The 23,991-nt window shown below is 41.1% G+C and overlaps 5 protein-coding genes across 6 annotated transcripts; 1 reads left to right on the top strand and 4 right to left on the bottom strand.

The window, feature by feature from the left end:
- The first annotated feature begins 6,111 nt into the window (after nt 1-6,111).
- LOC108604653 lies at nt 6,112-6,932 on the top strand. Its single transcript, XM_017994206.2, has 2 exons — nt 6,112-6,510; nt 6,562-6,932. The coding sequence occupies exons 1-2, from the start codon at nt 6,375-6,377 to the stop codon at nt 6,906-6,908; spliced, it is 483 nt and encodes a 160-aa protein (XP_017849695.1). The 5' UTR covers nt 6,112-6,374; the 3' UTR covers nt 6,909-6,932.
- Nucleotides 6,919-7,414, bottom strand: LOC108604594. Its single transcript, XM_017994131.2, has 2 exons — nt 7,326-7,414; nt 6,919-7,256 (listed from the first exon to the last, which is right to left on the bottom strand). The coding sequence occupies exons 1-2, from the start codon at nt 7,377-7,379 to the stop codon at nt 6,960-6,962; spliced, it is 351 nt and encodes a 116-aa protein (XP_017849620.1). The 5' UTR covers nt 7,380-7,414; the 3' UTR covers nt 6,919-6,959.
- Nucleotides 7,415-8,527: 1,113 nt separating this feature from the next.
- LOC108595121 (gustatory receptor 23a) lies at nt 8,528-11,938 on the bottom strand. The gene is made up of 3 exons (XM_017980286.2): nt 10,925-11,938; nt 8,709-8,867; nt 8,528-8,650 (listed from the first exon to the last, which is right to left on the bottom strand). The coding sequence occupies exons 1-3, from the start codon at nt 11,795-11,797 to the stop codon at nt 8,528-8,530; spliced, it is 1,155 nt and encodes a 384-aa protein (XP_017835775.1). The 5' UTR covers nt 11,798-11,938.
- Nucleotides 11,939-15,671: 3,733 nt separating this feature from the next.
- Nucleotides 15,672-16,841, bottom strand: LOC108603314. Its single transcript, XM_017992026.2, has 2 exons — nt 16,755-16,841; nt 15,672-16,701 (listed from the first exon to the last, which is right to left on the bottom strand). The coding sequence occupies exons 1-2, from the start codon at nt 16,772-16,774 to the stop codon at nt 15,774-15,776; spliced, it is 948 nt and encodes a 315-aa protein (XP_017847515.2). The 5' UTR covers nt 16,775-16,841; the 3' UTR covers nt 15,672-15,773.
- A 798-nt stretch (nt 16,842-17,639) lies between these two features.
- Nucleotides 17,640-18,704, bottom strand: LOC108603457 (probable proteasome subunit beta type-2). Of its 2 annotated transcripts, none has more exons than XM_033294402.1 (2): nt 18,616-18,704; nt 17,640-18,172 (listed from the first exon to the last, which is right to left on the bottom strand). In XM_033294402.1, the coding sequence occupies exon 2, from the start codon at nt 18,039-18,041 to the stop codon at nt 17,670-17,672; it is 372 nt and encodes a 123-aa protein (XP_033150293.1). In that variant the 5' UTR covers nt 18,042-18,172; nt 18,616-18,704; the 3' UTR covers nt 17,640-17,669. The 2 variants fall into 2 exon arrangements, with proteins under 2 accessions (XP_033150293.1, XP_017847781.2); XM_017992292.2 differs by lacking the exon at nt 18,616-18,704 and adding an exon at nt 18,220-18,375.
- Between the last annotated feature and the right edge of the window lie 5,287 nt (nt 18,705-23,991).

Consider the following 23,991-nt stretch of genomic DNA (forward strand, 5'->3'; position numbering starts at 1 on the left):
TGTGACTTTGTTTCGCAAGTGATTTTCAAAATTATGCACACGCATAAATGCCTTCCCCACATGCTGTGGCCCACTTCACTCCACTACTCCGAAACTTTCAGCCCAAAAAATGACTTTATCAATACATAATTCAACTTACAGTATAGTTTAAATTTATGTTTATGTCTCTCTGTGTGTGTGTACCTAGTATATTTTATTTGATTGCATTTTATGCCTCGGCTATTTTTTGTGGGCGTCGCTCTTTGTCTTTTGTTTATGCGCTAAACTTTGGCACTTGCCTGCAGTCTGGCGTCTGTAGTTTGCAATCGAGCAGCTGCAGCTGAAGGCTCGACTCTCTCCCAGCTCAACCATTTCATTTTAAGCGGTCGAGCGGCGCTTCTAATTCTCTGGCCGCCACTTGTTTGGCTAGCGAAACAAGTTTGCACTCAAAACTCGTAAATAATGAATGGGGAAAAAGCGCAACCGCACTATTCATAATGGAAAAAGTTGCCCGGGTCCACTCGAAACTACAAGTATTGCACTTGCCACGCACACAGAGCCTAGCCAAGTTCTACACACACACAGGCACGCACATAAATAAATTTATATATACATGTATATAGCTGGACTGCAACCAGTTGGTTGGATTGGTCGCCTCAGCTGTTGCATATATCCTGGCATGCAGTGACGTATTCTCTGGCGCGTGTGTGGGGCGAGAGGGAGAGGGAGGCTGGGCCTGGGCCGGCGGCGTTATTGTCATGTGTACAGTAAAAATAACAAATAACAAACACTGGGCGTGCCACTACAAGCCATAAACGTGGAGACCATGTTGCTGCATTGACGGCTGTGGCCTTGATGCGGTTTCATGCTCCGTTAGTCCCGCATAGCCGCTGGTCATTGCCAACCAGCTGATGGCTAGTCTCACAGCTGCCCCCAATTGCCCAATAGCCAAGGTTAAAGTTGCCATTTAAATATACAACATGCTGCTGCTGCTGCCTCTGCCTCTGCCACTGCCTCTGCCGTTGCAGTTGTTGTTGTTTATTAAAGCTCGTATATTCAATATGTTTGTGGTTTTCATTTTTTACAGGCGAAAGGAAATGAAATTTTTGTTTAAAATATCGCAACAATAAATAACATTTTTAATATATTTTTACTGCAAATATTGGCATGTTGCTTGTGAAAAATGAATGGAAAATGAATGGACATTTTCTGGAAAATGAATGGACATTTTGATCGCTGGATCAGCACTTATCAGCGCGTTTATTAAATTTTTTAAATATAAATTAAAGATGGAAACTACCTTATCATGGACAAACGCTTAACCTTTGGTCACAATGATGATTCATTAATATAAAGGATCACCATGGCAATGCGTAGCAAATGAGCTGTGGAACGCAGATTTTGTGGATCGCAGCTAAATCTAATTACAAACGCATTTAAGTATTGAAAATAACTAATTCTGCAATCATAACCTAACTCTATCCCACATATTCCTAGAATGTCCTCTTTAAGTTAAACACAGATAAAAGCTTTTCCAAAAAAATAACAGAAGGTAAGCAGGAGGCCATTGTAGCTATTGCTTAACACAAACCACACTTTGTAATTGCCGAAAATTTCTTTATATGTGCGCTAATGCAAACTCCATTGCGATCTTAATCTGCTTAATATAGAAGACCAAGCTTACTTATTTTCTGCTTCCAACAGGATTTCTACAGCTTCGCCCTTAAAAATGGCAAGGACTAACAAAAGCGAGAGAGAGAGAAAGGGACCCTCTCAATCATCAATTTCTCTAATGGAGCTATTGGGTTTTGCTCTCCACTATATAATATATATATAAGTATGTATATATATTACTAGGTACTAATTTCTGAGTGTACGGATTCTACACGGAATATTTGTATTATTAAAAAAACAAAAATAAAAGAAACTTACAAGCTTAATTTAATGCTTAAACTTACCTAATAGCAACTGCTTAGACTCTTCTCAGCAAACACGCAAACTTGTTGGCCGTTTTACGTAGAAACAGTAACAACTTAATTAAAACTGACGCGACAGCAGCAAAAACAAAAACAAACACACAGACACACACACACACACACAGAGTAAGAAAGTCAACGTTTGCGGGCGGAAATTGAAAATTCACACACATATAGCATGTAGTATATGTATGTCCGCCAACAGATGTCGCCACACACACACACACACACGGCCGGCTCAGGCAATGCCCTGAAGGGAATATTTTGCTGTAATTATTGTAATATTCTGCAAGTTGTGTCTTGTGTGAATTTAAACGCATTTAATTTATGTTGCTGCCCACATACATATATTCATTTTTGCATTGAATGCTTTCAACACGACGACGACGACAACGACGACGACGACGACTTGCGGCAATGCCGGCAGGGGCTGTGGCAAAGGCGGTTTGTAAACTGTTGACCCACGTGCACTAAACTCGTATAACGGCAAAATCTCAGCTAGCCGAGCAGCACGCCGTCCCCACCACGCGATTCAAATGTAACAAGCAGACTGAGTTAACAGCAGCGAGTGGCCTTCGCGCTTTAGCTCTCAACGCCCACGCAATCAAAACGGAGTGCTTAACAGCGAATGTTAAATTTGTGTGCTTTTCTCATCAGAGTCACAAAACGCAGTGTGGAGTCGTCGACGACTACTCGCTGTCTGCACTGAGAGCGTAATTTCACCACTCTCTCTCTCTCTCTCCCTCTCTCAACTCGTTGGCACTTCGGGCTGCGCTCACTTGCGCAGGCGTTTGCTCTCTTCTGTTAACATTCGTGTGTGGTAAGTATGAGCTGCTGTTAAATGGCGCAACAGTTTGGTGTTAAATGTAGCTTTGTTTACTTGTTTGAAAATAATTATTATTTCAAATGTTTGGCTTTTAATATATTTTTATTTTAGTTTAAGTTTATTTAATAACATTTTTCAGCTTCGCAGGAATTTTATTTACGAGTCTATTTTCTATATTAATTCGGCTAGATATACAACTGGAGTTTTATCCGCTGTTAATCCAGTGGCGCCCCGCTTGCCATAAATCTGTTATTTAACAGTGGGCAACACTCTGTAAACTCTGTTAAGGCTAACCAATGTTAGCTCTGCCTTTCAGCTCTGTTTGTTATTCTATCTAATAAAAGTAACTATTTTTTAAATTGATTTCAATTAAATTAATGAATGCAATTTAATTAATTGCCTGATTAGGCATGAGTGCGTAAGTACTTCATGTGTATGCAGTTTAAATCTATAAAATAGCAGACCAGACAATTGAATTGCTATATTAAACTCAATTGGATTAATTGGCGACAACTGCTTTCCTTCATCATGAAGTTGTTTGCTTACTCTACACTGGCTTTATTTTAAATTTTAAATTCACACACTAAAGTCACATCGATGCTGATTTATTTACATTCCACATTCCACCTGTTATCCCATTCGCACATCTCTTGCAGTTGAGCGACTTTACCGTAATCATAATGCAACAGATTGCTGAGTGTGCTTACTGCCACACCGTCTTCAAATCAGTCTGGCGCCCTTATGAAGTTCAACAAATTATTGTGAATGAGATTTTATTTTTTAGTGCTTGTTGCTGTTGTTATTGCTGCTGCTGCTGCTGCCGTTTTGTGTTTTTTCTTTCTTTTTTATTTTCGGGTGGGGTTGATTTGTATGCAGCGCTAAAAGCTTGAAAATGTTTTACCCGCACGTGTTTCCTGTGCCTTGATAGAACGCGAGCCGCACACACACACACACACACACACATACACAAGCATATATAGAGGGACACATTATATAAAATAAAATGCGAACGAAAAAAGAAGTAAAAATAAAAGCACAACAATGAAATGTCAGTTGGGCTGGGCTGCGCTGGCAGAGACAGTCGCATAACATTTTAAAAGCGTTAGGGGTGCGACGAAGGGGGCGGTTGCCCGCTCTCTATCGCTCTCTGTCTGCTGCTCAAGCGGGCGACAGTTTTGGAGTAAAACAAGTGAGAAAATTACTAGACAGCAACGCGAAATTCAAATACGCTATTTGAAGCAATAATAGTTTTGGCGATGGAATTTAAACAAATTGATATGAACTTAAAATAAAAAGAAAAATCGTAGATCTTAGCAAAACTTATATCGACAGAACTATCGCTCATGAAAGAATAAAATAGAAAAGTGTTGTTACTTTCATCTGCAACATAGAAGAGAGGGGGTGGGGCTTGGCATTACGGCATCTAATGAATGAGTCAGCCTAAGCCCGACGACAGTCACTGTTCTCGTCGAATGATTTTTGTCCCAACATTTGTCTGGCTGAGCAGCAGGTGGTGGCAGTGGGTGGGTGGCTATTTGTGCAAATTTCTGGTTGCTGGTTGCATTTTTGAAATTGAATTCTGCGAGAATGCGCGAGACAAACATCTAAATTGTCAACGTAATGCGACAAAATATCGACGTCAGCTGCCGCAGAAAGAACTAAGACTGTCCCCGAAAATAAAAAGGTGATGGCGGAGTAGCACCTGCCAGGACATGTCCTAGTGCTGTCCCTGTTGCTGTCGCTGTCGCTGTGACTCAATTCAGTTGTGTAAAACTTGCCAGGCACGAATTCAATTCCGCGTCCACAGATGCCATTCACCTTCGGCACGTACGACTATCAACGTCAACAAGTTACACACACACACACACACACACACATAGATATACACACATTGAGAAGGAAGGCGTGGCTGTAGTAAAGTGGAAAACAGCAGTCAGACAATACAATTGCTTCCTTGAATGCAGCGTCGTTGTCGTCTTGCTTCCTGCTGCTGCTGCTGGTGCTGCTGGCTCTGCTGGTCGCCATGACGTTCTGGAGTCCTGACATTTTATACTGAATTATTTATTTAGTTTTGCTTTCTCAATGTGCTCATTACTTCTACGTTTTATACGACTCTGTGTGGGTGTGTGACCCAAGGTCTGGCATTTTTATATTGACAGACGACAAAGTCAACAAGCTTGAAACTTAAGCCGCAGCTGGAGCGATATTTGGAATGGGAACGAGGATCGCTTTCAAATATAATTAAATATTGTGTACAAGTTGGAAGTCAGGCTGCTCAGTTTTATGATTACCTTTGAGATTTGTCCGCAATTCGCAGCTCGTAGCCCGACTTCTCTTCACTTAAATTAAATATGAGTATGAAATATTCTCAATTTGTGGACACGTAAAACTTTCATGCATCTGCAATATGTATATAGATATATATGTATATATCTATGTTTGTTTGTAAGTATGGAAGACTTTGTGCCATGCTTTGGCACCCGTGGGAAATTTGCTAACAGAAAATAAGTTTCTGGTCAAGTGAGTGCGAAACTTTTAAGTGACGCACTTTTTTCACTTCTCTCTCGCCCACTCCACACTCCACACTGCCACTCCCACTCGCTCTAGCGCTGGGACAACACAATGGGCTATCATGGGGGGTGGTAGGCATAACAATTTATCAGGCTGGACCATGAGCTGTTTTCACATTCTGTATTGGCTCTTGATTACAAAAGTTTATTTCAGCTTTTCATTATCAGCGCCATAAACCAATATCGAATTGGCTTGTAATGCCGTGTGTTGACAGTTGCTCGACAAACAGTTAGGATGTGCCTGCCACACATGCATATGCATGTGCCACAGCGTGCGGCACGAGAATTAGCATAAAACGCCGATATCGCCTGCACAAATTGCGGCCAATGCAAATGAAGCCAAAGCGTATTTGGCAATAGATTTTCACACCACAAAGCGCCCAGAAGCGTGTGTTAGCTCCGCTTGGTTAGCTGATAAATGGCCCCACACACACACTAGCACACAAGACTTAACTTTTCTATTAAAACTTTTAAATTAAGCCCCCATACGTACGTACACTTGCATATACTAATATGTAAGCAAAAGTCAGCAATTCGTTTGTAAGCACTAAACTCTATTGTTCGAATGCAGGAGCTCGACTTTTTCGTTCATTTGACTAATTAAATTTTTTTGTGAATAGCAGTGGGCTGGGGCGGGGCGGGCTGGAGTATGGAGTATGGGTAAGCAAAAGTTGTCTGGTGGAAAATTTTATGAATATTTAAAAAAGTTTAGCCAAATGATTTTGCAAGACAAAGCCTCTTCAAATTGAAAATTCATCAAAAAAGTTGAAATCGCTTGTGTAAAGTGCATAAAATATTCATAGTGTGTGCATGCTGGGGCTTCAAGTTTTATTGGCTTACAAAAAGTTCAGGCTGCCTAATAATTTGCTCTAAAAAGCAATTAGCCTCAAAGTTCTCATGCCACAAAACTTGCAGAGCACACTGCGAGCTTTTTCGGTGTTGGTTAACCCCTGCAGCTATCGATAACTTGTTAAGTGACAGCAAAGCTGAGATTTCTGAGTCAAATTAATTATACGCAGCAATATGGCCAACGAATATAAATTAGATGAAGCGGACTTGGATCTCAGCCAGGATCTAGAATTTGTTGATCAAGTGCTGCGGGCAAATAACGCGGAAGCTGAGCCCGCAGTGCGACGCTATATACTTGATTTGACCTATAGTAAGTACAAGTATTTGGTCAGTCTTTGAATATTTTAAATTTCTCTTGTAGCTTTAGCCAGAAATCAATTAGTTGAGGCACGCCGCTTTGCCAATTTAACAAACAAGCGCTGCATTGACGAGAGCGATTTGCAAATCGCCAAAATTGAAGCCACCGATGACTTCAAGCTAGGACCAGGGCAGCTGACCAAGCACATTGTGCAGCCCTTGACGGTACCGTCAGCTACAAATAGCCTAATCTTACCGCCCTGGCGACATTGTCAGGTGGGCGTTACCGCAGAGCTCAAGCAGCCCACACAAGCTGAAGCTGAAACCGACAAGAGCGAAAACCCAGATGCGCCACCACCCAAAAAGCAGCCACGCCTGCGCATTGACACAAATCCAACAAACCCGACATAATTAGCGTTGATTGCGCATTTATTAAAATAAAATTATGATATAGAAGAAAGATTATAGGCTTCGTGCATTTGTCTTATCTGCCAGCCTGGCCTGCTCTCTCAGCTCTGCCTCACGCTGCTTTAAAGTAAACCCGATGGTGTGGCAGACTTTGGTATGCAACAAGCACTTTCTGCAGATATTTCTTGAGCCAATCATTAGCATGTCAAAGGAAGCTTCATAGACGTTCCAGGTATGCGCCAACTTGTAAGCTCTCACCATTCTGGGCTCAGTTCCCATTGACACCTCGTAGGGCACACGATAGGGTTCCAAAGTGGACAAAATACTCTTGTGGTCTTGACCAATAGTAGGCTAAGGGCAGACAATCTCTATTAATTATGCAATCTCTACTAATACATACGTATATTCTTAAGTACACACGGGAGATAAGCTCTTCCACATATCCTCAAAACTGGGCTGCATTTTGACTTTCATTAGGTTAATTAAAGTTTATGTCGTTCGACTTGACATTGGTTACATAGACTGCTGAGTTGAATTAAATATTTAATACAATTAAGCAAGCAGCTGAATCAAACTACCCTGCAATAAGGATTACTGTTGGACACCTTGTAACTTTACCAATTACTGAACTGAAATTAACAGAGCGACTGCCTATGGGCAATAACAAATTTATACCTTATGCATTTACTAATCAACAGTAAATTCATCACATATGCATTAGCTTTGTTTATTATTTTAAATATGTGCCTGGAATTAAAAGCTATATTCCTATAATCAATGCCTAGTATTGGTCTATTCACTACAGTTACATTCTCTGACAAAATCTACTCGATCTAGAGAATATAAGCATTTGATTTTGAACTATATCTTGCAATTTTTGTCCTACAAATTTACAAATAAACTATTTGAAATTTTTTGCGCTTCTGGATTTGTGATTCTGTAGCAGCTGATACCGTTAATACAGTAAGCTCATAAATATTTATAAATCGAGTGTTTTAGTTGTTAGGCTTATGCTAATTTAGCTAGAACTTGAACCAGCAGACACATTTACAGTTACAGTTACAGTTACATCTTGAGCATCTGGCAGTGTGGTAAATAATATTTACATGCCTCAGCATTTGCATAGCTAACGACAAAAACTCTGCTCTATCCATCTATTCATCCCCCCATGAGCCAACCCTTTTCCTTTCAGCTTTCAGCTTTCGCTCGGGCTCAGTCAGCCTGTAGCACTTTACAAATTAATGCAAGCTCGCACGTGTTAATTCAAGGATGCTTGTGAAGTAGCTGTTGCTGGTGCTGCTGCTCCTGGCGCTACTTTATACATCAGTCTGTCTGTGTGTGTGTGTGTGTGCCATGTATTCGGGATGAATTTGCATATTAGAAAAAGTTTTCTGCTTGTAAAATGCCAGTTAAATATGCGTGAAGTAGTTTTGTCTGCTAGTAAAATACGCTTAAGAAAATCCAAAACTTTTATGTAGTCTAGTTCCACTGCCATGTGGGTACCTCAAGCCACACCCCCTAAGCTGCGTGGGCGGCATTCATAATTAAGACTCAGCTTGCGCTACGCCAACAATGTTTAATTGCAATAGAGTTAGGGAATTGATAATACAAACAAAATGTCTTTAGCTTAACTTATTAAGTTCCACCCGAATTGCCGCCGTAGAGTTGGTTCTATTCTTGTAGCCCCTTTCGGCAAACATAAACTGTATGAGTATGACCAGATAGGTTACTACAGCGGCAAACATCTGCATGAGAATGAGAATTGTTATTATAATAAGTAATAAATACTAGTTCGATACATACGCTGCTCAACAGGTGCAGATTTAGACTAAAGAAGTCCTTCGCTGTTACTACAAACCTTTGATGCAAAGTTTGTAGCAAAAATTCGCAGACCAAATCATTATAACGTTTGCTGCCCAGAGGCTTAACCAGCTTTGAAATAAGACACCCAATATGACGGCTCTAGAAAAATACAAATAGAGATCTAATTAATGGTTAAAATATTTGTAATCAATTTACAGCTCGCAAACTCTCTAAATATCTTTACACTCTTCAGAACTGGCAGCGATCTTTGAAATGACTTATGACTCTCTCTCTCTCTCTTTCTCTTCAGACCACCAAGGCAGACACGAAAACTAATCGAGCTACTTATGATAAATAAGGAACACTCTTTTTAAATAATTTTGGTATTTGATTTAAATTTTAAGATATTTAGAAAGGGAAGGAATCAACAATTTTCAAAATATGAGCGAATTGATTTGAGAATAGGAGAGCCTACATACCAAATTTTTTTTATTGTTCTCGCTATTATAGTCTCAGAGTTCTTGTTGCTCATACAGACGGACGGACTGCTGATCCTTACTTTTTTTTTACTTTTTTATTAAAAGCAACAAAGTGTAATAATATCTTGAATCTTACATGATTATAGCTTTGCTGGCAATGCCAACAAGTTGCAGTAAGCAGCATCCCTAGATTGAATAAGACGCCCACATGAGGCCAAAGGTGCTGCTTATAATCCCTAGACGTCAGCATGTTCATCATCATCCAATATGCATTGAATACAAAATCCATAAAAAATACAATAAACAACAAGAGCAGGCTGCTACCCGATTTCTCGTTCAGCTGCTCAAAGCAGAGATGCAGCTCCGCATAGCGGCGCTTTAGCTGCAGCAAGTGTTGCACTTCTACTTGGGGCTGTCTGGAGAGCAATTCCAAGCTGCGACGAGCCGCGGACACATGCACATTAATGGTTAGGACTTCATGAAGTATGGAAATAAGCTTCAACTGCATGCCCCAAGCGCTGGGCACGCTATCCCATAAAACTTGCAGTTGCCCTTCAGGTGGTGACAGGAGCATGGACGTTGTGTTTGATGCGTGCATGGCTACAACGGGCAGTATGACTCCAGCCAAGACATACCCTACGTGCTGAGAATTTGTGTCATGATCGCATAGCCGCCGCAGCTTTGGCGTCTCCTTTCTTCGCGTGTGAGACAAAGTCTCCAGCAATATACAAGCATGCGCTATGGTCAATGCTCCGAACAGCGTATGCGCCGTCACACAGTCCAGTACGCACTTCTCCATAATGAGCGTCAGATGCCGCACAGCCCGTATCCAAATGAACACATACCAACAGAGCCAGCAACAAAGCACCAGCAGCTGCAGGCAGGCAAGTCTTGAGCTCCAGCGCGCGCCAAAGACGCAGAGCGTTAAGTGAAACAACTTCGATAGACCTACTCTGCCCGACTTCCACATGGCTACTGCTACTGCTCCTGGCAATAACTAGAAGTAAAGTCAGCTAAAATGAATCGTCAGCAAGGTCTATTCATCAATGTCAGCCTGATTGCAACATCTACTCAAGGCGCTTATCGCTTATGGACATCAAGCACTTATAGAAAGCAACAGCTTGGAGATTTAATATTGAAAGCGAAATTCGTATGAAAAGGTTTTAATAGATAAGAATAGAAATAAACGATTCGACAGAGATTTTTATAGCAGAAAAATCTTATTTACAGACAAGAGGAAATTTCTGAAATGAATATAAATTATTATACTAGATATTCCTAACTTAAAATTATACTAGGCAATATAATAGGGACTTCGAAGCTTGGAGCTCTAAAATGTAATTGATAAGAATTTATTTTTGGATCATAATTTAAGGAGGAGCATTAACAGTGAGGAGGAAGGTTTTATAATTTTAGCGACATAATATTGAAAGGATATGAAAGAACTAATGTGAGGATGCTCTAACGATTGGGAAGGCGTTATGACTTAAACCGTAAGAATAACGATTTTAAAATCCACCCAAAAGAGAAAATTAAATTGATTTGAAACGTAACATTATGATTTAGAATTTAGACTGAACAATAAATGTAATGGCAATACAATTAATTTTCAAGTACAGAATGGGACTTAAAGAGTTTGAAGTAAACATAGGAAAGATGAGAGATAAAGTAGTAAATGCAAGTAGCTTTGGAGTTACTACTCCTTTTACTAAAGGAATTTTACGGTTCTTCACTCACATTTTCAGCTCCTGCTTCGCCGTACCAGAAGAGCGCAGAGATGAGAGTTCCAGTAGCAAAGGTAGTCATGCCATTATAGATGAACATGTAGATGCTGCCTGAGCGGTAGGCCTCCGTTATCATCCAGTAGGCATTGGAAACAAACTCAAAGCTGCTTATCACATGCAATCCCAGCAGACCCCAGCCATAGCAATCGCTAAAAGTCTCGTAGCACTCGAAGATGCACTCATAGCTCAAACGCAGCGCTTGCAGCTGCCGCTGATCGTGCAAGCCAAACGGCTGCCAGATGTCATTGCCCATGGCCAGGCCCAGCAGCGAGACTCGCAGCTGCTCCGCCCGCTGATTGAACTCCATAACCTGGGCCAACAGCTGCACGAACCGAAAGCGCAGCATCCACATAAGTGGCATGGCTCTCAAATGCACTGGCGTTATGTCAGCATGTTCATTAGCCCAGGTCTTGGCTATGTCACAGCCCAGCTGCAGACCGATGAGTGCACACAACTGTCGCGCCGTGCGTCGACATCCCCCAAACATGCCCAGACGCTGCAATTGCAAGTGCAGCTGAAAGCGCAAGTCCTGCAAGCGCTCAAAGGCGCGCTGCTTGAACACGCTCTCCAGTTGCAGCAGCAGCGCCATTAGCGAGTTGGCTATGAACAGGCCGGTGCCAACCCAATAGCTGATGTCCACATCATCACGGAACAGCCAGCGATAGCCAATTGTCAAAGTGTACGTCGCGTAGGCCAGCCAAGTGCAGCGAATAACCAATGAAGGCAGGAGCTGCCACGACCTCCAGCTGGGCGGTAGCGGTACCAGACCCAGCAGTCTATAGATGACGCCGAGGCAGCGAGCTGTAAGACAGTCCAGCGAGTTCATAGTCACTAACACTGTCGACTAACACTGCAATCGTATTTCTATCACAGTGCTATTAAAACTGTTTCTTATCCAAAGCAATACATCATGTGAATCATTAATGGCAATGACAGGCTTAAGTGCGGCCTTCAATAAAATGAGTCATACACTAGACTAGACTGGAAATTAATGTTGAAACTTGAAATAAAAATAAAATCGAAAAGCAAAATAGCTTACTAACCAAGTAAAGCAAGAAAATAAAAAGCCCTGCAAATTGTTCAATGTTTGTTTTAATTAAAAGTATAAAAGATATATAAAAGGTATATTCCATTTGAAAAGAATGTATGTCTGAGCGACTCTACGTTGGGTGCCACTTAGCAACTGACACGACAATCAAACACTCGGTTATTAATTGAGTTAAGTAGCTCATACGCCCCGTAGTCTATTAGTTGTTAATTGTAGTTGCTCTTAGCATTAAGTATCAAATAAAAAAGGGAATTCTTATGCTTTTTAAGTTGGAAGCAAACTTGCCAGCGGCACTTCTCTTAGTAAACCGCTGAGCAAAGTAGCGATGCGTGGCTGATGTGGTGGCAATCGAGCTCTTGGAATCCGATTAAAAGTTGAACCGTCATAGTTTGTATGCCCCACACTCTATCGGTTTATAGCTTATGCTATCTAGCTCTCTCTCTCTCTCTCTCTCTTTCGCACTGTGGCAAGCAGCAATTTGGGCTGACGGTTTATGAATTATGCATTTTAGCCGGCGGACTTTTGCGTTCAAAGCTAAATATTATCTGCTTTTTTCTCGCTCTCGCTCTTGCTCTCCACGTGTCTCCCTCGCAACCGCTGCGCTGTGTATCTTTTCAGCATGACTAGAGAGGAAAGGGTTGCGGTTGCTTTGAACCTTAGACAGAGCACTTGCTTCTGGGTTTCACACAACAACAGGCGCTCACTTGCATAAATGAAATGCATAATTCGGAGATATAAATGTGTGGAGAACGCTTTGACTGCTGGGAATTGCAAAACATTTATGCCGAGCACTTAAATTTACTTATAAATTGCAAATTAGGCAAAAGCTTTCTGCACAGTTATGCTCGCTAGTTAGGTATATCGATAAGTTTCTCCTACAAGCAGCATTCCATCTTGTTGTGACAGACTTTGTGGGTAGACCACAGAAGACTCAACGTGGCAACGGGCAACGGGCCACGGGCAACGTGGGTGGCAAGGTGTCGGAAATGGACTTCTGCAATTTTAATAACCACTCGAAATGGCAACTGGTTTTTGTTAGCGTTAACTAGCAGCTGTCAGACATTGCTGAGCGTTGGTTAGTTCGTTCCGCCCACAATTGCCAGCAGCTGGACCACAAAAAGAGTTTTGCATATTTAACACAAAACGGAATTTAAATGAAAATTAATGCCCAACTGCTGCCAGTTGATACCGGAAATATACTTCTGCTGCTTCGAGAAGTAAAAAATAATAAAAACTATGCTCTAATTTTAGTTGTTGCTGCTGCTGCTTGAGCTGCAGTCTAACCACAATTGCTCTTAATTGTAATGAATATTGATAATTGCCATCACTTACCTTGGCAAATTGTATTAGCAGCAGCAATTACGAATCGATATCAACAGCAACAAGAGCAAGAGCAAGAGCAACAGCAAATTTGGCATTTAAATGCAATTAACAGTGCACAGAACATAAATTGATTTGCTCACATCTCAAATGATGCAGTTTATTTCCATATATCTAAATCATTTGGTCTGATGGGGGACTCGATAGCTTCAGCTTTAGAGAGTGGCCAAAAATACATAAATCTAAAATTCAAAGTATTTTGAGCACCAATAAATTTTCATTTTTGATAAACCCTTAAGCCTTTTCATGGCCAAAGCAAAGTTTTGTGATTTATGAAGTTTTCAGCCACTGCGTAGCTGCTTTGGCAATAAAATACAGCAACAACAACAACAACAACAACAACAAGAACAACAAAGACATTAGCAAGAACAATACGAACAACCCTATGCCAATCGACTTGGCATATATAAAACTTTTGTGTTGATGTTATTCACATTTTAAAGCGTTGAATTGCTATAAAAACCAACAACAAACTTGTGCCATAAACAAGCCCAAGTGTAAAAAAGACTTTCTTTTTTTCCTTTTTCATGTTTGTTTTTTTTAATTTTGTAGTGTTATAAAATGTAAACGAAACAGCACATAAAAAATGTTGTGATAAAAACGTTTCAGCTGTTAATACAATTTTCATAAATTTCATCGATTTAAATTGCAATGTATACTGTCTTAGAGTGTGCGTGTGTGTGTGTGGCAATTTGCGCACAGCTTGCGCTGATATAAATCCATAAGCAAAATGAGACATGCTCCTAATATCTTCTTCTACATACAGAGCCCTATGCATGCTGACAGGCAAGAGTGCGTCAGCTGGCGATCAAAGTCAAATTAAATTGAAACAACTTTTGGCAGCCTGATGGTCTTACACATATATTGAGCTGCGGAATAGGAGAGTTTTGTCTTTCATATTGTTAGAGTGCTGTAACTGAGACGTGACAGAATTACTTTTATGTTGGCCAACAATAAATTGAACTAATTGTCATGGGCGCTGTTTACTTTATAGATTCTTTTTTCTACTTTTCCATTAAGTGCATTTAGATTCAGAGCGTCTGCTGCTGTTGCTTGTTAGATTTTAATTTTTTCCAGCTTGCATTATGGTTTGGCCTGCAGTAAAAGCCACTTAAAACTGTAACAACACATGGGACATGTCCAGTTAAATTGCTGTTATGCTATTCTATATGCATTTCCGTCTGTATGTCGAGTACGTGCTGAAATAATTTTCTTTACCCATTTTGATACGCGCTGGCACATAAGGGGCAGGATGGCAGGCTGCCAGCATTTAATGAGCAGGACTAATACCAAATGGTTTACTATATACATACGTATGCAATTGCATTTTTCGCAATTTAAAAATTAAAACTTATCTTTGCATTTATTTATGCTTTCAGTTTTCAGTTTTCGGTTTGTAATGCGGGCAGTGCAGTGCATTATGCAAATTGGCTTTTCGAATGAAATTTATGCGCGTATATCTGCAATAATATATGTATGTATCTGTGTGTGTGTGTATATATTGGCTAATCAGTGATACGATTTAGATATTTTACAGTCTAATGCGTATATTTGTTTATTGTCTAATGCTTATTTAATGTACTTTGCGCACATAATTATTAAAGCGTTTGCAATGTGACTAATCATCAATTAACTAATAGCAATGCAAACAAGCGCACAAAAGTATGCAGCCGAATTTTTTAAAATATGCTTTAACTAAATTCAAGTGCCCCGAGCAGTGCATAACTCATGACTTTGATTTAAAATATCTTATACGCCTGTTTAATACACATGTTAGCCATTTCGACTGCCAGCAGCACTGCTGAAAATGGGCGTGTTTGGTGGCTGTAGGTACTTTGAGCACGTTTAAAACGTATTTGGTAGCAAGTTTTGTTGCCCGCATAATGTGACATCTTCCTCAAGTTGCTGTGGCAGCATGTTTCGTTATTTATGTATGCGCCTGTTGCAGCAATACTTGCAGTTGTTGCAACTTTCTGTTGCAATTTGTTTGTTATACTCGCTCCCTCTCGCTTTCTCGCACTCAGTGTATCTGTGGCAAGTTTGCAGCAGCAGTTTGTAGCCCTATTTCCAAAGCTAGCAACCGCTAGTACAGTTGTACTGGCATTAGTTGTTGTCGCTCCCTTAGCAGCGGCAGCAGCAGCAACAGCAACAGCAGCTGGATTGTAAATAAATCACGTATTTAAACAAGTTGCCGAGTGTTCGCCCCAAAAACTTCAGAGAGTAAACATTGCACGTACACAAGTTTGGTTTATGACAAATGTTCACAGCATTTACAACATTAAAACAAAACGAAAAACAAAAGCAAAACTAAAATGAAATGAAATAATCTAAAATAGAACAGAATGATCATGAAAATAAGGGATCACAGATTTCTTCACGAGTACAGCAGCTGACCAAACTTGTCCGCATTGAGCTTGTACTCCCAGAGCAGCTTAAAGTTGACATCTCCGCCACAGAGCGAGCCAAGCTTCTCAGAGGGCGTTAGAAAGCCATTCTTAAACTGCACCAGGATCGGCAAAATGCCGGCTATGGCTGCTCTGGTCTCGCCGTGATGCAGAGAGTGCAAGGCCAGGACATAGCCATTGGGGAATATGGCAAACCTAATGGCACTACCTTCGATCTTATATGTCGCGAACGGGCGCAGCTCGCGATTGGCAGAGACCATCTCGCCATGCATTTCGCCGAGCATTTCCAAGTCAATCTTAAAGGGCAAACAGAACGAGGCGGTCACTATATTCTTGCAATAGTCTGTGATGTCCAGCTTGTAGTCCAGCTCATGCAACAATCGTATGGTCTGTAGTACTGCATCGCTTGCCGATTGTTCAGTCAAGGCTCTGGCAACAATTTGGCCACAGGCATATAGCTTGACTTCTGCTGTGAATTCACGCAAATGCAGAAACACTGCCGGATAGTGAGTGGGCTCGTAACGAGAGTCGTCTAATAGTGCGGACAGCTCGGAGAGACTAAAGTGACAATCGACAGTGACAAACACTATGAAGGGTCTATAGATCAGCTCCAATTGCTTTTCGATGCTATCCAGCTTTGCTGCATCCTCGTATATGTCATCGTAATCAATATCGAAGTCTGGTATTATAGGTTGCTCCTCTGCAGCTTCAGTTGCACTTTCTACTGGCGTCAGGCTCATTTCCAAAAGTTTTTCCTGTAATGAATCGAAATCTGCGCTGCCAAAAATGCTTTCCATCGGTTTGGTTTGCTCTGCTAGTTCCATATCAGCAAATTTAGTTGAAGAATTCTCTTCGTCACAAACTTTTGCTACGTTTTCTTCAAAATAAGTCTCCTGTCTATTGATGGCTTAGCTAAATAGCAGTTTCTCTTATTGTTAGCCAGAACTTACCCTTCTTGGTTTTTATTCATGTTTAAATCTCAATTTATTAGCAAGCATTTAAATATAAAATGTGGACTGTAAAGTCACAGCTGTTGATTCAATTTTAGTCAACAATTTTAAATGCCATTAAGTTGTCCCATAAAAACAGTTTGCTCCGAACAAGGCAAACTATTACAAATTGTGTGAGACAAAATAAAAAACACCTCGTGTTGCTTGCTTCTTATGTCCTTGTCATGCACACATTTACACACATTTGACCATATTTTATGTCCATTCTGGTTATGAAATTTACAGAGCTGTCAAAAAGAGTTCAGCGACATTTTAGTAAATATTGAAATTTAATCAAGCAAAGTGCAAAACACACACAGGCACACACGCACACATACATGCACCCCGCATGCCGCATGCTGCACACACAGACACTTGTCACCGTTGCTTCCTGCAGGTTGCCATCCAATGCTTTATAAAGGACACACAATGCCACATGTCCATGTATGCATGTGTGTGTGTGTGTGTGTTTGGTGAAGTCAACAATCAATTGAATCGATTTCATTTTACAAATTGCGTCGAATTTTGTGGTGCAGTCAGCTGCAATTGACGGCGAAGCCAATGGCAACAATAACGAGCTAACCCTAGTGCAAAGAGGGTGACAACCAGAGACAAAGCATGCCACAGACACAGACACAGCAACAGAGAGAGAGAGAGAGAGAGAGAGAGACAGAAAGAGAGAGGCAGTGGGGGTGGTTGATATTTTGCACTCATTTTGATGGTCAGTTGGTAGACGCAACAGCTTCTAATTGAAACTTCACTTCACAAGCCAAGCAACTGTGGCCAGAAATTGATTGACATTCAAAAAGGTAAACTTCGAAAAAAGAAAAATGCAAGCAATCATTTGTCACGTGCAATTTTTAATACATTTTGACTTTAGCCTTTCTTAACAGTCTCCTTTTTGGCAATGCCATCCTTATCGATTAGAATTATATCAAAGCTGACCAGATTGAGCGCCATGCGTTTCTGTATCTCTGCTATACAACGCTTGAGAATGGCCAGAGCCTCCGAGTAGGTAAGATTTGGACGCCACATCATGCGGAAGATGCTGGCGCATACTACATTGCTCATACCAATGCTGCAGAAATTGAGCTTATGCTCGGCGCCCTGGGCATCAATGTGGTACAGCCTGGGCTCCTCAATGGGATCACAGCCAGCGACTAGCAGGGATATCACAGTGCCCGCTTTACGGGACAGATTCCTCACCAGACGATTGCGAGCAAAGTGGGACAATGTTTTGGTGGACATAGCATAACCTGAGCGGATTTCATACAGCTTGGCATTCTTCTCAACGAATTCAACAAGCTGCAAAGCGTCGCCATCAGCGCTAGCCACACATATAACGTTGTATTTGTTTATAGAGCGTATCTTTGATTGATCTGCGGTAAAAAGTTATTGAATTCAGTTAAAAATACTCAACACTTGCCGTTATTTATTATAAAAAAGGATTTGATGAGTGTTGTATCTGCAGCAAGCAGCACAAAGTCCTTCCCCTTAATGCCTAAAATAGAGTCCATATTGTAACCCTAGTATATATAAAGTATAAAATGTCTCGCTTGCTAACGCAACTCAAACTAATATTATTTTGATTGCTTCGGTGCTCTAAACAGTACTGCCAGAACTTTCTAATACGAGTAGGCTAGATCACTATGTCTAAATTTAACTGAAACACGTCTTGCTTCACGGATTGGGCTATCGATATCTCAGAATTCAAATTAAATTAAGGAAAGTCGAAACCATTACACACTTTCTTATACACAAGTAATTAATTATAATTCCTAAAGATTTACACATCAAGACAGGAAAAAATTAACAAACATACATTTGAAGTAAGTCTAAGTGGACTTATCCAGCAAAAGACTATATTTTGAATTGCCAATGTCCGAGCGTAAACATTTGATATGATTAGACTGCACTTTGTTCTGCCCACATTAATCTTTTTTGTAGTGGCACAGGCTGCAAATGGGGCTGAGCATAATTTAGCCAAAAGATCCAATGGATATTATTTGACCAAAATAAGAACTCACATCCGATAAGTAACGCAATAGAGTATGAAAAGGTTAAATATTTATTAATGTATAAAATAAGCCAAATGCTTTTCAAAATATATTTATTTATAGGCCTAAACTGGCAGCCCTGGCTGAGCCTGATTTGTGTCTTGTTTTAAAACACGAACTTGGAATTTAAGTACTTGAACAAAATGGCGTTGCCTTGGTGAACTCAGTATATACTTTCACCAACAAAATCTCCAATCAACGCCAGCCGTACTGAAGGGATGTGGCGTCATTAAGCTGAACCTTGAACACTTAATTCTAAAAGCTTTTGTCACAAATGAGCGTCGCGTGGATCGATTAAAAACCATTACGAAGCGCATTTAATGCAGTTTTCCCTTTCCATTCAGCTTCTATTTGTTTGGTTTTTTTTTTGTGTAATTCTGGTTTTTGTTTGCCTCGAAAATGCAACTGTAATTTGGTGTAGGCGGTAATTAAAAGCTGCGACGCCAACTGTGACCAGACCAGCCACCCAACAAAAGCCACAGCACCCACAGCGCCCACAGTCCGCAGAGCATTTGGTTGTTGCCACTCATTTTAATTCAAATTGAAGTGCTGTGCGTGTGTATGTGTGCTTGTGTGTGTGTTGTGCGAGTAATTAGAATGTAAAGTCGAATTCGAAAAGCTCGCCGCTACCTCAAAATGACATTTGTCCAAGCTCAACCACTCGCCCCCACCCACACTTTATGCCCTAGGGCTTACATTGCATGAGGTGGGTGGTGGGTGATGTGGGGGCGTGGGCTTAACAATCGCAGATAAGTGCAGGCAGGCATGAAATATAGCAAATAAAGCGACGCCTGTGCCACGACAAGCAATCGCATATAAAATGTCGCCAGCACGCAATGTTTTCATTTACCTAATCGCCATTAGACAGGGCACAAGCATTTGCAGGCATTACATTCGTGGTTTGCCTCCATCCCTCCTCTATGTGCCTGTGCCTGTGCCTGTGCCCGTGACTGTGCCTGATTTCCATTTTGATTGGAGCATGAGCTCATGTAATCGTTTTGTTGATGAGCACCCAAAGCAAAATCATCGGCAGTTGCTAATAAAGCCATCGGCTGAGCTTTTAAAGCAATTTAATTACATTTTAATATTGCTCTTACAATTAGAATTAAAAGTTATTTAGCTATCGGACTCTCTCTGAAAATTAATATTTATGAGCGCCCTTCGTTTCCCCGCTTGAGACATTAATAAATGGTTGAAAATGCAATTGACAGCTTGTTGACTTTGGCAATAGCGAGTGTTAAGTGCATTACAAAGTTTTCGCAATCTATTAGAGTTTCTGATATTTGTTGTATTTGTCTTCGATTTTTTTCCCTTCAATATCCTGTTCTGTGGCACGCATGGTCAGCACGAAGATGCAGCAGCAGCAGCAGCAGCAGTTGCAACTTAAATTGAGTGCTCGTCTGTGGCACTGGGAACTTTGTAACTTTGCTGTCTTCGATTTGCCCGCACTCGCACTCGCATCCGCATCCGCTCCGCATGCGACGTAATAGCACCAGCAATAGCAATAGCAGTAGCAATTGCTGTCGTCAGCGACGCTGTTGCTGAAGGTGTTCATGCGTGCTGGGGAATCAATAGAAAAAGTTTGAAATTACAAAATTGGAAAGAAAACAAATAGTGAAGTACGAAAAATAAACAAACAAACAAACACACAAACAAACAAAGCAAACTAAAAGAACGCTTTGGACTAGCCGGCAAAATTGTTGGCTTTAACCCCAGGCCCATCCCATCTCAGAAAGCGTCACGCCCACAACCCCCCAAAAACTCTCAACGCCCCAAATGGCAAACAAATCCTCTGACTCTGACTCTGACAAATGCTGAAAAGTTCAACTGTAACTTTTTTCATTCACGCACACATGCACGCAAGCCCAGAGGCACGTATACTATCCATCTGTATAGAATATTCTATACATAAAAGATTGCTTACGATATTTTAGCATGCAATTTACAAAAAAAAAAAAAGAAACGAAAAAAATTGAATTGAATAAAACAATCTATGCGAACGTTGCATTGAAATGGAAATTTGATTTTTGTTAAAGCAACTACTAATTGCAATATTTCATAATCTGTCTGTCAGTTGCCAGGACGCAACTCGACACTCGATATGCTTTATATTGTGCGTATTACTATAATAAGCAGCAGAGGATACGGGCAGCGAGTCTGAGAGTCATTGTTGATGTCACATCTGTCTCCGGTTGATGCAACGCCATTGAATCTGCGTGCTCGCATAAATTATGGTTGCTGTTGGCTGGCATTTAAAGCTGGCACTGTTGCATGTTGCATGTTATGTGGCACGAACAGCAGCAGCATCAGCTCACCCAACTTGCAACTTGATTTATGTGCAGCTCAATGCAACGAAATAAAATTTGTTAGCAAAGGGAAATATTGACGCGATCACAGTGAGTGATTTATAGGCTGTTTATCGGCTTTTGCACATAACACAGACACACACACACACACACACACATGCATACATGTGTAATTTTCAACATTTACAAACAGGTATTTACCGCTTTCGCCGCTTAACATTCATTTCAATGTAGCTTTAGTGAGTTTGTGCAGCAACATTTATTGGAGAGAGATCCAGGTTTGGAAAATGATAGATCCTTAATATCCTGAGGGTGATTTCCTGCTAAACTTATGTTCAAGCTCAAAAGCTTAACACTTCGATAATCTAGATGTTCATACAGACGGCTATCAACTGAGCTCCTCAACCTGAAGTGCAAGGTCTAAAAACTTCTCTAACTTTAGAATGTATTTTTTATTCTGTATATCTACAGAATATATTTAGCCCAGATGAGAACTTTAATCATAATACTTGCTTTAAAAGAAATTCGAAATCTTGAATAACTCTCAGCAATTAATAAAATATCCCAAGCTCTAAGCTATTCGGTCAAAAACCACATAGCTCCTTAATCGCTTTAATGCTGGGTTTACGTTGTGACCTTTTGTTTCCTATATTCCATTTGCCATTTGCAATTTGCTCATGCTTACGCTTTCAATGTCCTTGGGAGAGTACTTTATCCTCACAGTTTACACACCTTAAAATTGCGCTTGAATTGGAATTTTCGAAAAGTAAAAAACAACGGACGCACCTCAGAGTTAAGCCACCATTGTGGCCATTTAAACGAACCATAAAACTGTACTGTTAATTTCCCAAAGGCATCGCATTGCATAACTAAAACATGCGCCATGCGCCAACAGGGAACGAAGAACGTCGCACTGAAATATGAAGGAAGGGAAAAAGCACGGAAAACGGGAAAAACAAACAGTGAACAAATGCAAAGGTTAAATTTTATTTTAGTGCGCACACTTTCTGTGGTTGCAATAGATAGAAAATAAGCTGTTTATAAGATATACTTCGATTCTAATTGAAACCTGGGTTGCCAATTTATAAGTGCCGCACAAGTTGTGGCTGACATCAATGGCTGTCAAGGGTCTATCACATTGCTCGACAGTCGTCAGCAGCCCTGGCAACCACACACTCACAGCTGTGTGTGTGTGTGTGTGAGTGGTGTACTCAGGCATGTTGGCGTGCACTCAGCTTGAGGGGGCTTTCAAGGAAGATCAATGCAAGGCAGTGCATGGGCATGATTCATAAATTGCGCGTACGTCCTGTCAGCCGGCGTTCAAGTGTTGTTAATGCAATAGATTTGGCAGTTTATATAGCTAAGTGGCTAATATTGCTGCCAAAATCGCTTTCTGGCTGATGTCAGATAAAAATGCATAATTAAACAGTCGAGTGCGAAGCGAAGGAGCCAAGGCACCAATGGCTGCACGTTGGACCGTTCGTCCGGGCCCAACTGTTGAGAAAAATTGTGGAATTTTGTAGAACGGACGTTGAGTCGCATAAATTCGCATTCACCGCATCATAATGTCCGCAAATCCTGGCTACAGCCCTTTGCAATTTTAATAAGCACTCGAAAAATGAAAAGGAGTCGTGACGAGTCAAGGCGAGGCGAGTTGACTTCTGGCCTCGTTGTGGACCAGCTGGTGTACTGGTGTGTGCTATGTGCGGGTCTTTAAGGAATTTTAATGGGCTTTGCTGCAGGTCAAAGGACCAGCTGGTTGCCGCAGTTTACCTCTTGCATATTTTATGCTTGAATTTTAATGAAAATTAAATCGAAATGCTCGACACCTGTGTGTGTTTCGAACAGGCAACGCACTTGCGATTTATAATTTAATCCTTTTCGCCTAGCCGTTGTACTTGCAGCTGAGCTCTGCTTAACTCAGTAGCAGCTCTTGTTTTTATGCAAGCCAGTATGGCATGGATCGGGGGGTAGGGGTAATGGGGCGCGTTGCTAGCTACAAATGGCAAATGGCCACGAGGCGGCAAATAAAACATGGCACGCTGATTGATGACTTTGACTTTTGGCCATAATTTATCATAGATACCAGCCGAGTATAGTCGCTGATGTGGATAGGGATGCCAATGCTGTTGCTATTGTTGTTTCCTTGTGGAAAGAAAAACAGCAGCAGCAGCCAGCCAGCGGCAACAGATGACGCTCATTCAGTTGAAAAATGCGCAGAGAAGTGTCATAAAAGCCAAGCGAGCCAAGGACAACAGATAGTCCAGAGCTTGCTGAGCCTGCCGGCCTGTCCGGCCGGCACTCGCGGCCCAAAACTAATTGCAACAAATAATAAAAACTAATAGGCTGTCGAAAAACTCCAGGCCAGTGAACGGGCGCGGGGAGGAGCGAAAACTACGCCCACGCACAATATTTCGCTGTGAAAAATGACAACGAAAATGGTCAGGATAATAGTAAGCTGCGAAAAAAGAATCGCACAATACTGCAAGCAATGCGGAATGGTAAGGATCATCATCATGAATCATCATCACAGACCCACACTCACACACAGACAGACAGACAAACAGACACACACACACACACACACACAGACGTACAGTTAGAGAGTTGAATGTCATAGCAGCCATGTCTTTTGCTTCAACTTATCCCTTGCGAAAGTTAATGTCCTGTCAAGAAGTCGCTGCCTCGTTGCGCCCTTAAACGTCACAAATTGCTCGCATGTCCTTCGCACAGCTCGGCAAGCGCTAAGCTCGCGGTATGGAAGGGGGCATGTCAAGTTACTTGCGCATTATCTAACGCGCTTAGTTGTGGCAAAGAGTCAAAGTTTTTACCGTA

This window comes from Drosophila busckii, chromosome 2L (genome assembly GCF_011750605.1).
Source record: "Drosophila busckii strain San Diego stock center, stock number 13000-0081.31 chromosome 2L, ASM1175060v1, whole genome shotgun sequence".
In the NCBI taxonomy this organism is placed as follows: domain Eukaryota; kingdom Metazoa; phylum Arthropoda; class Insecta; order Diptera; family Drosophilidae; genus Drosophila; species Drosophila busckii.

What these genes read in the sequence shown, in the direction of transcription:
- LOC108595121 (XM_017980286.2), bottom strand. Translation starts at nt 11,797, where the DNA reads ATGAACTCGCTGGACTGTCTTACAGCTCGCTGCCTCGGCGTCATCTAT. An exon ending in GCGAAGCAGGAGCTGAAAAT is followed by an intron (nt 8,868 to 10,924) that starts GTGAGTGAAGAA and finishes GTATTTTTCTAG; the next exon opens with AGCCGTCATATTGGGTGTCT. An exon ending in ATCTGCACCTGTTGAGCAGC is followed by an intron (nt 8,651 to 8,708) that starts GTATGTATCGAA and finishes ATTCTCATGCAG; the next exon opens with ATGTTTGCCGCTGTAGTAAC.
- LOC108603314 (XM_017992026.2), bottom strand. Translation starts at nt 16,774, where the DNA reads ATGAATAAAAACCAAGAAGG. An exon ending in ATGAATAAAAACCAAGAAGG is followed by an intron (nt 16,702 to 16,754) that starts GTAAGTTCTGGC and finishes AGCCATCAATAG; the next exon opens with ACAGGAGACTTATTTTGAAG.
- LOC108604653 (XM_017994206.2), top strand. Translation starts at nt 6,375, where the DNA reads ATGGCCAACGAATATAAATTAGATGAAGCGGACTTGGATCTCAGCCAG. An exon ending in TATACTTGATTTGACCTATA is followed by an intron (nt 6,511 to 6,561) that starts GTAAGTACAAGT and finishes TTTCTCTTGTAG; the next exon opens with CTTTAGCCAGAAATCAATTA.
- LOC108604594 (XM_017994131.2), bottom strand. Translation starts at nt 7,379, where the DNA reads ATGAAAGTCAAAATGCAGCCCAGTTTTGAGGATATGTGGAAGAGCTTA. An exon ending in TGTGGAAGAGCTTATCTCCC is followed by an intron (nt 7,257 to 7,325) that starts GTGTGTACTTAA and finishes GTCTGCCCTTAG; the next exon opens with CCTACTATTGGTCAAGACCA.
- LOC108603457 (XM_017992292.2), bottom strand. Translation starts at nt 18,310, where the DNA reads ATGGACTCTATTTTAGGCATTAAGGGGAAGGACTTTGTGCTGCTTGCT. An exon ending in CTTTTTTATAATAAATAACG is followed by an intron (nt 18,173 to 18,219) that starts GCAAGTGTTGAG and finishes TTTTTACCGCAG; the next exon opens with ATCAATCAAAGATACGCTCT.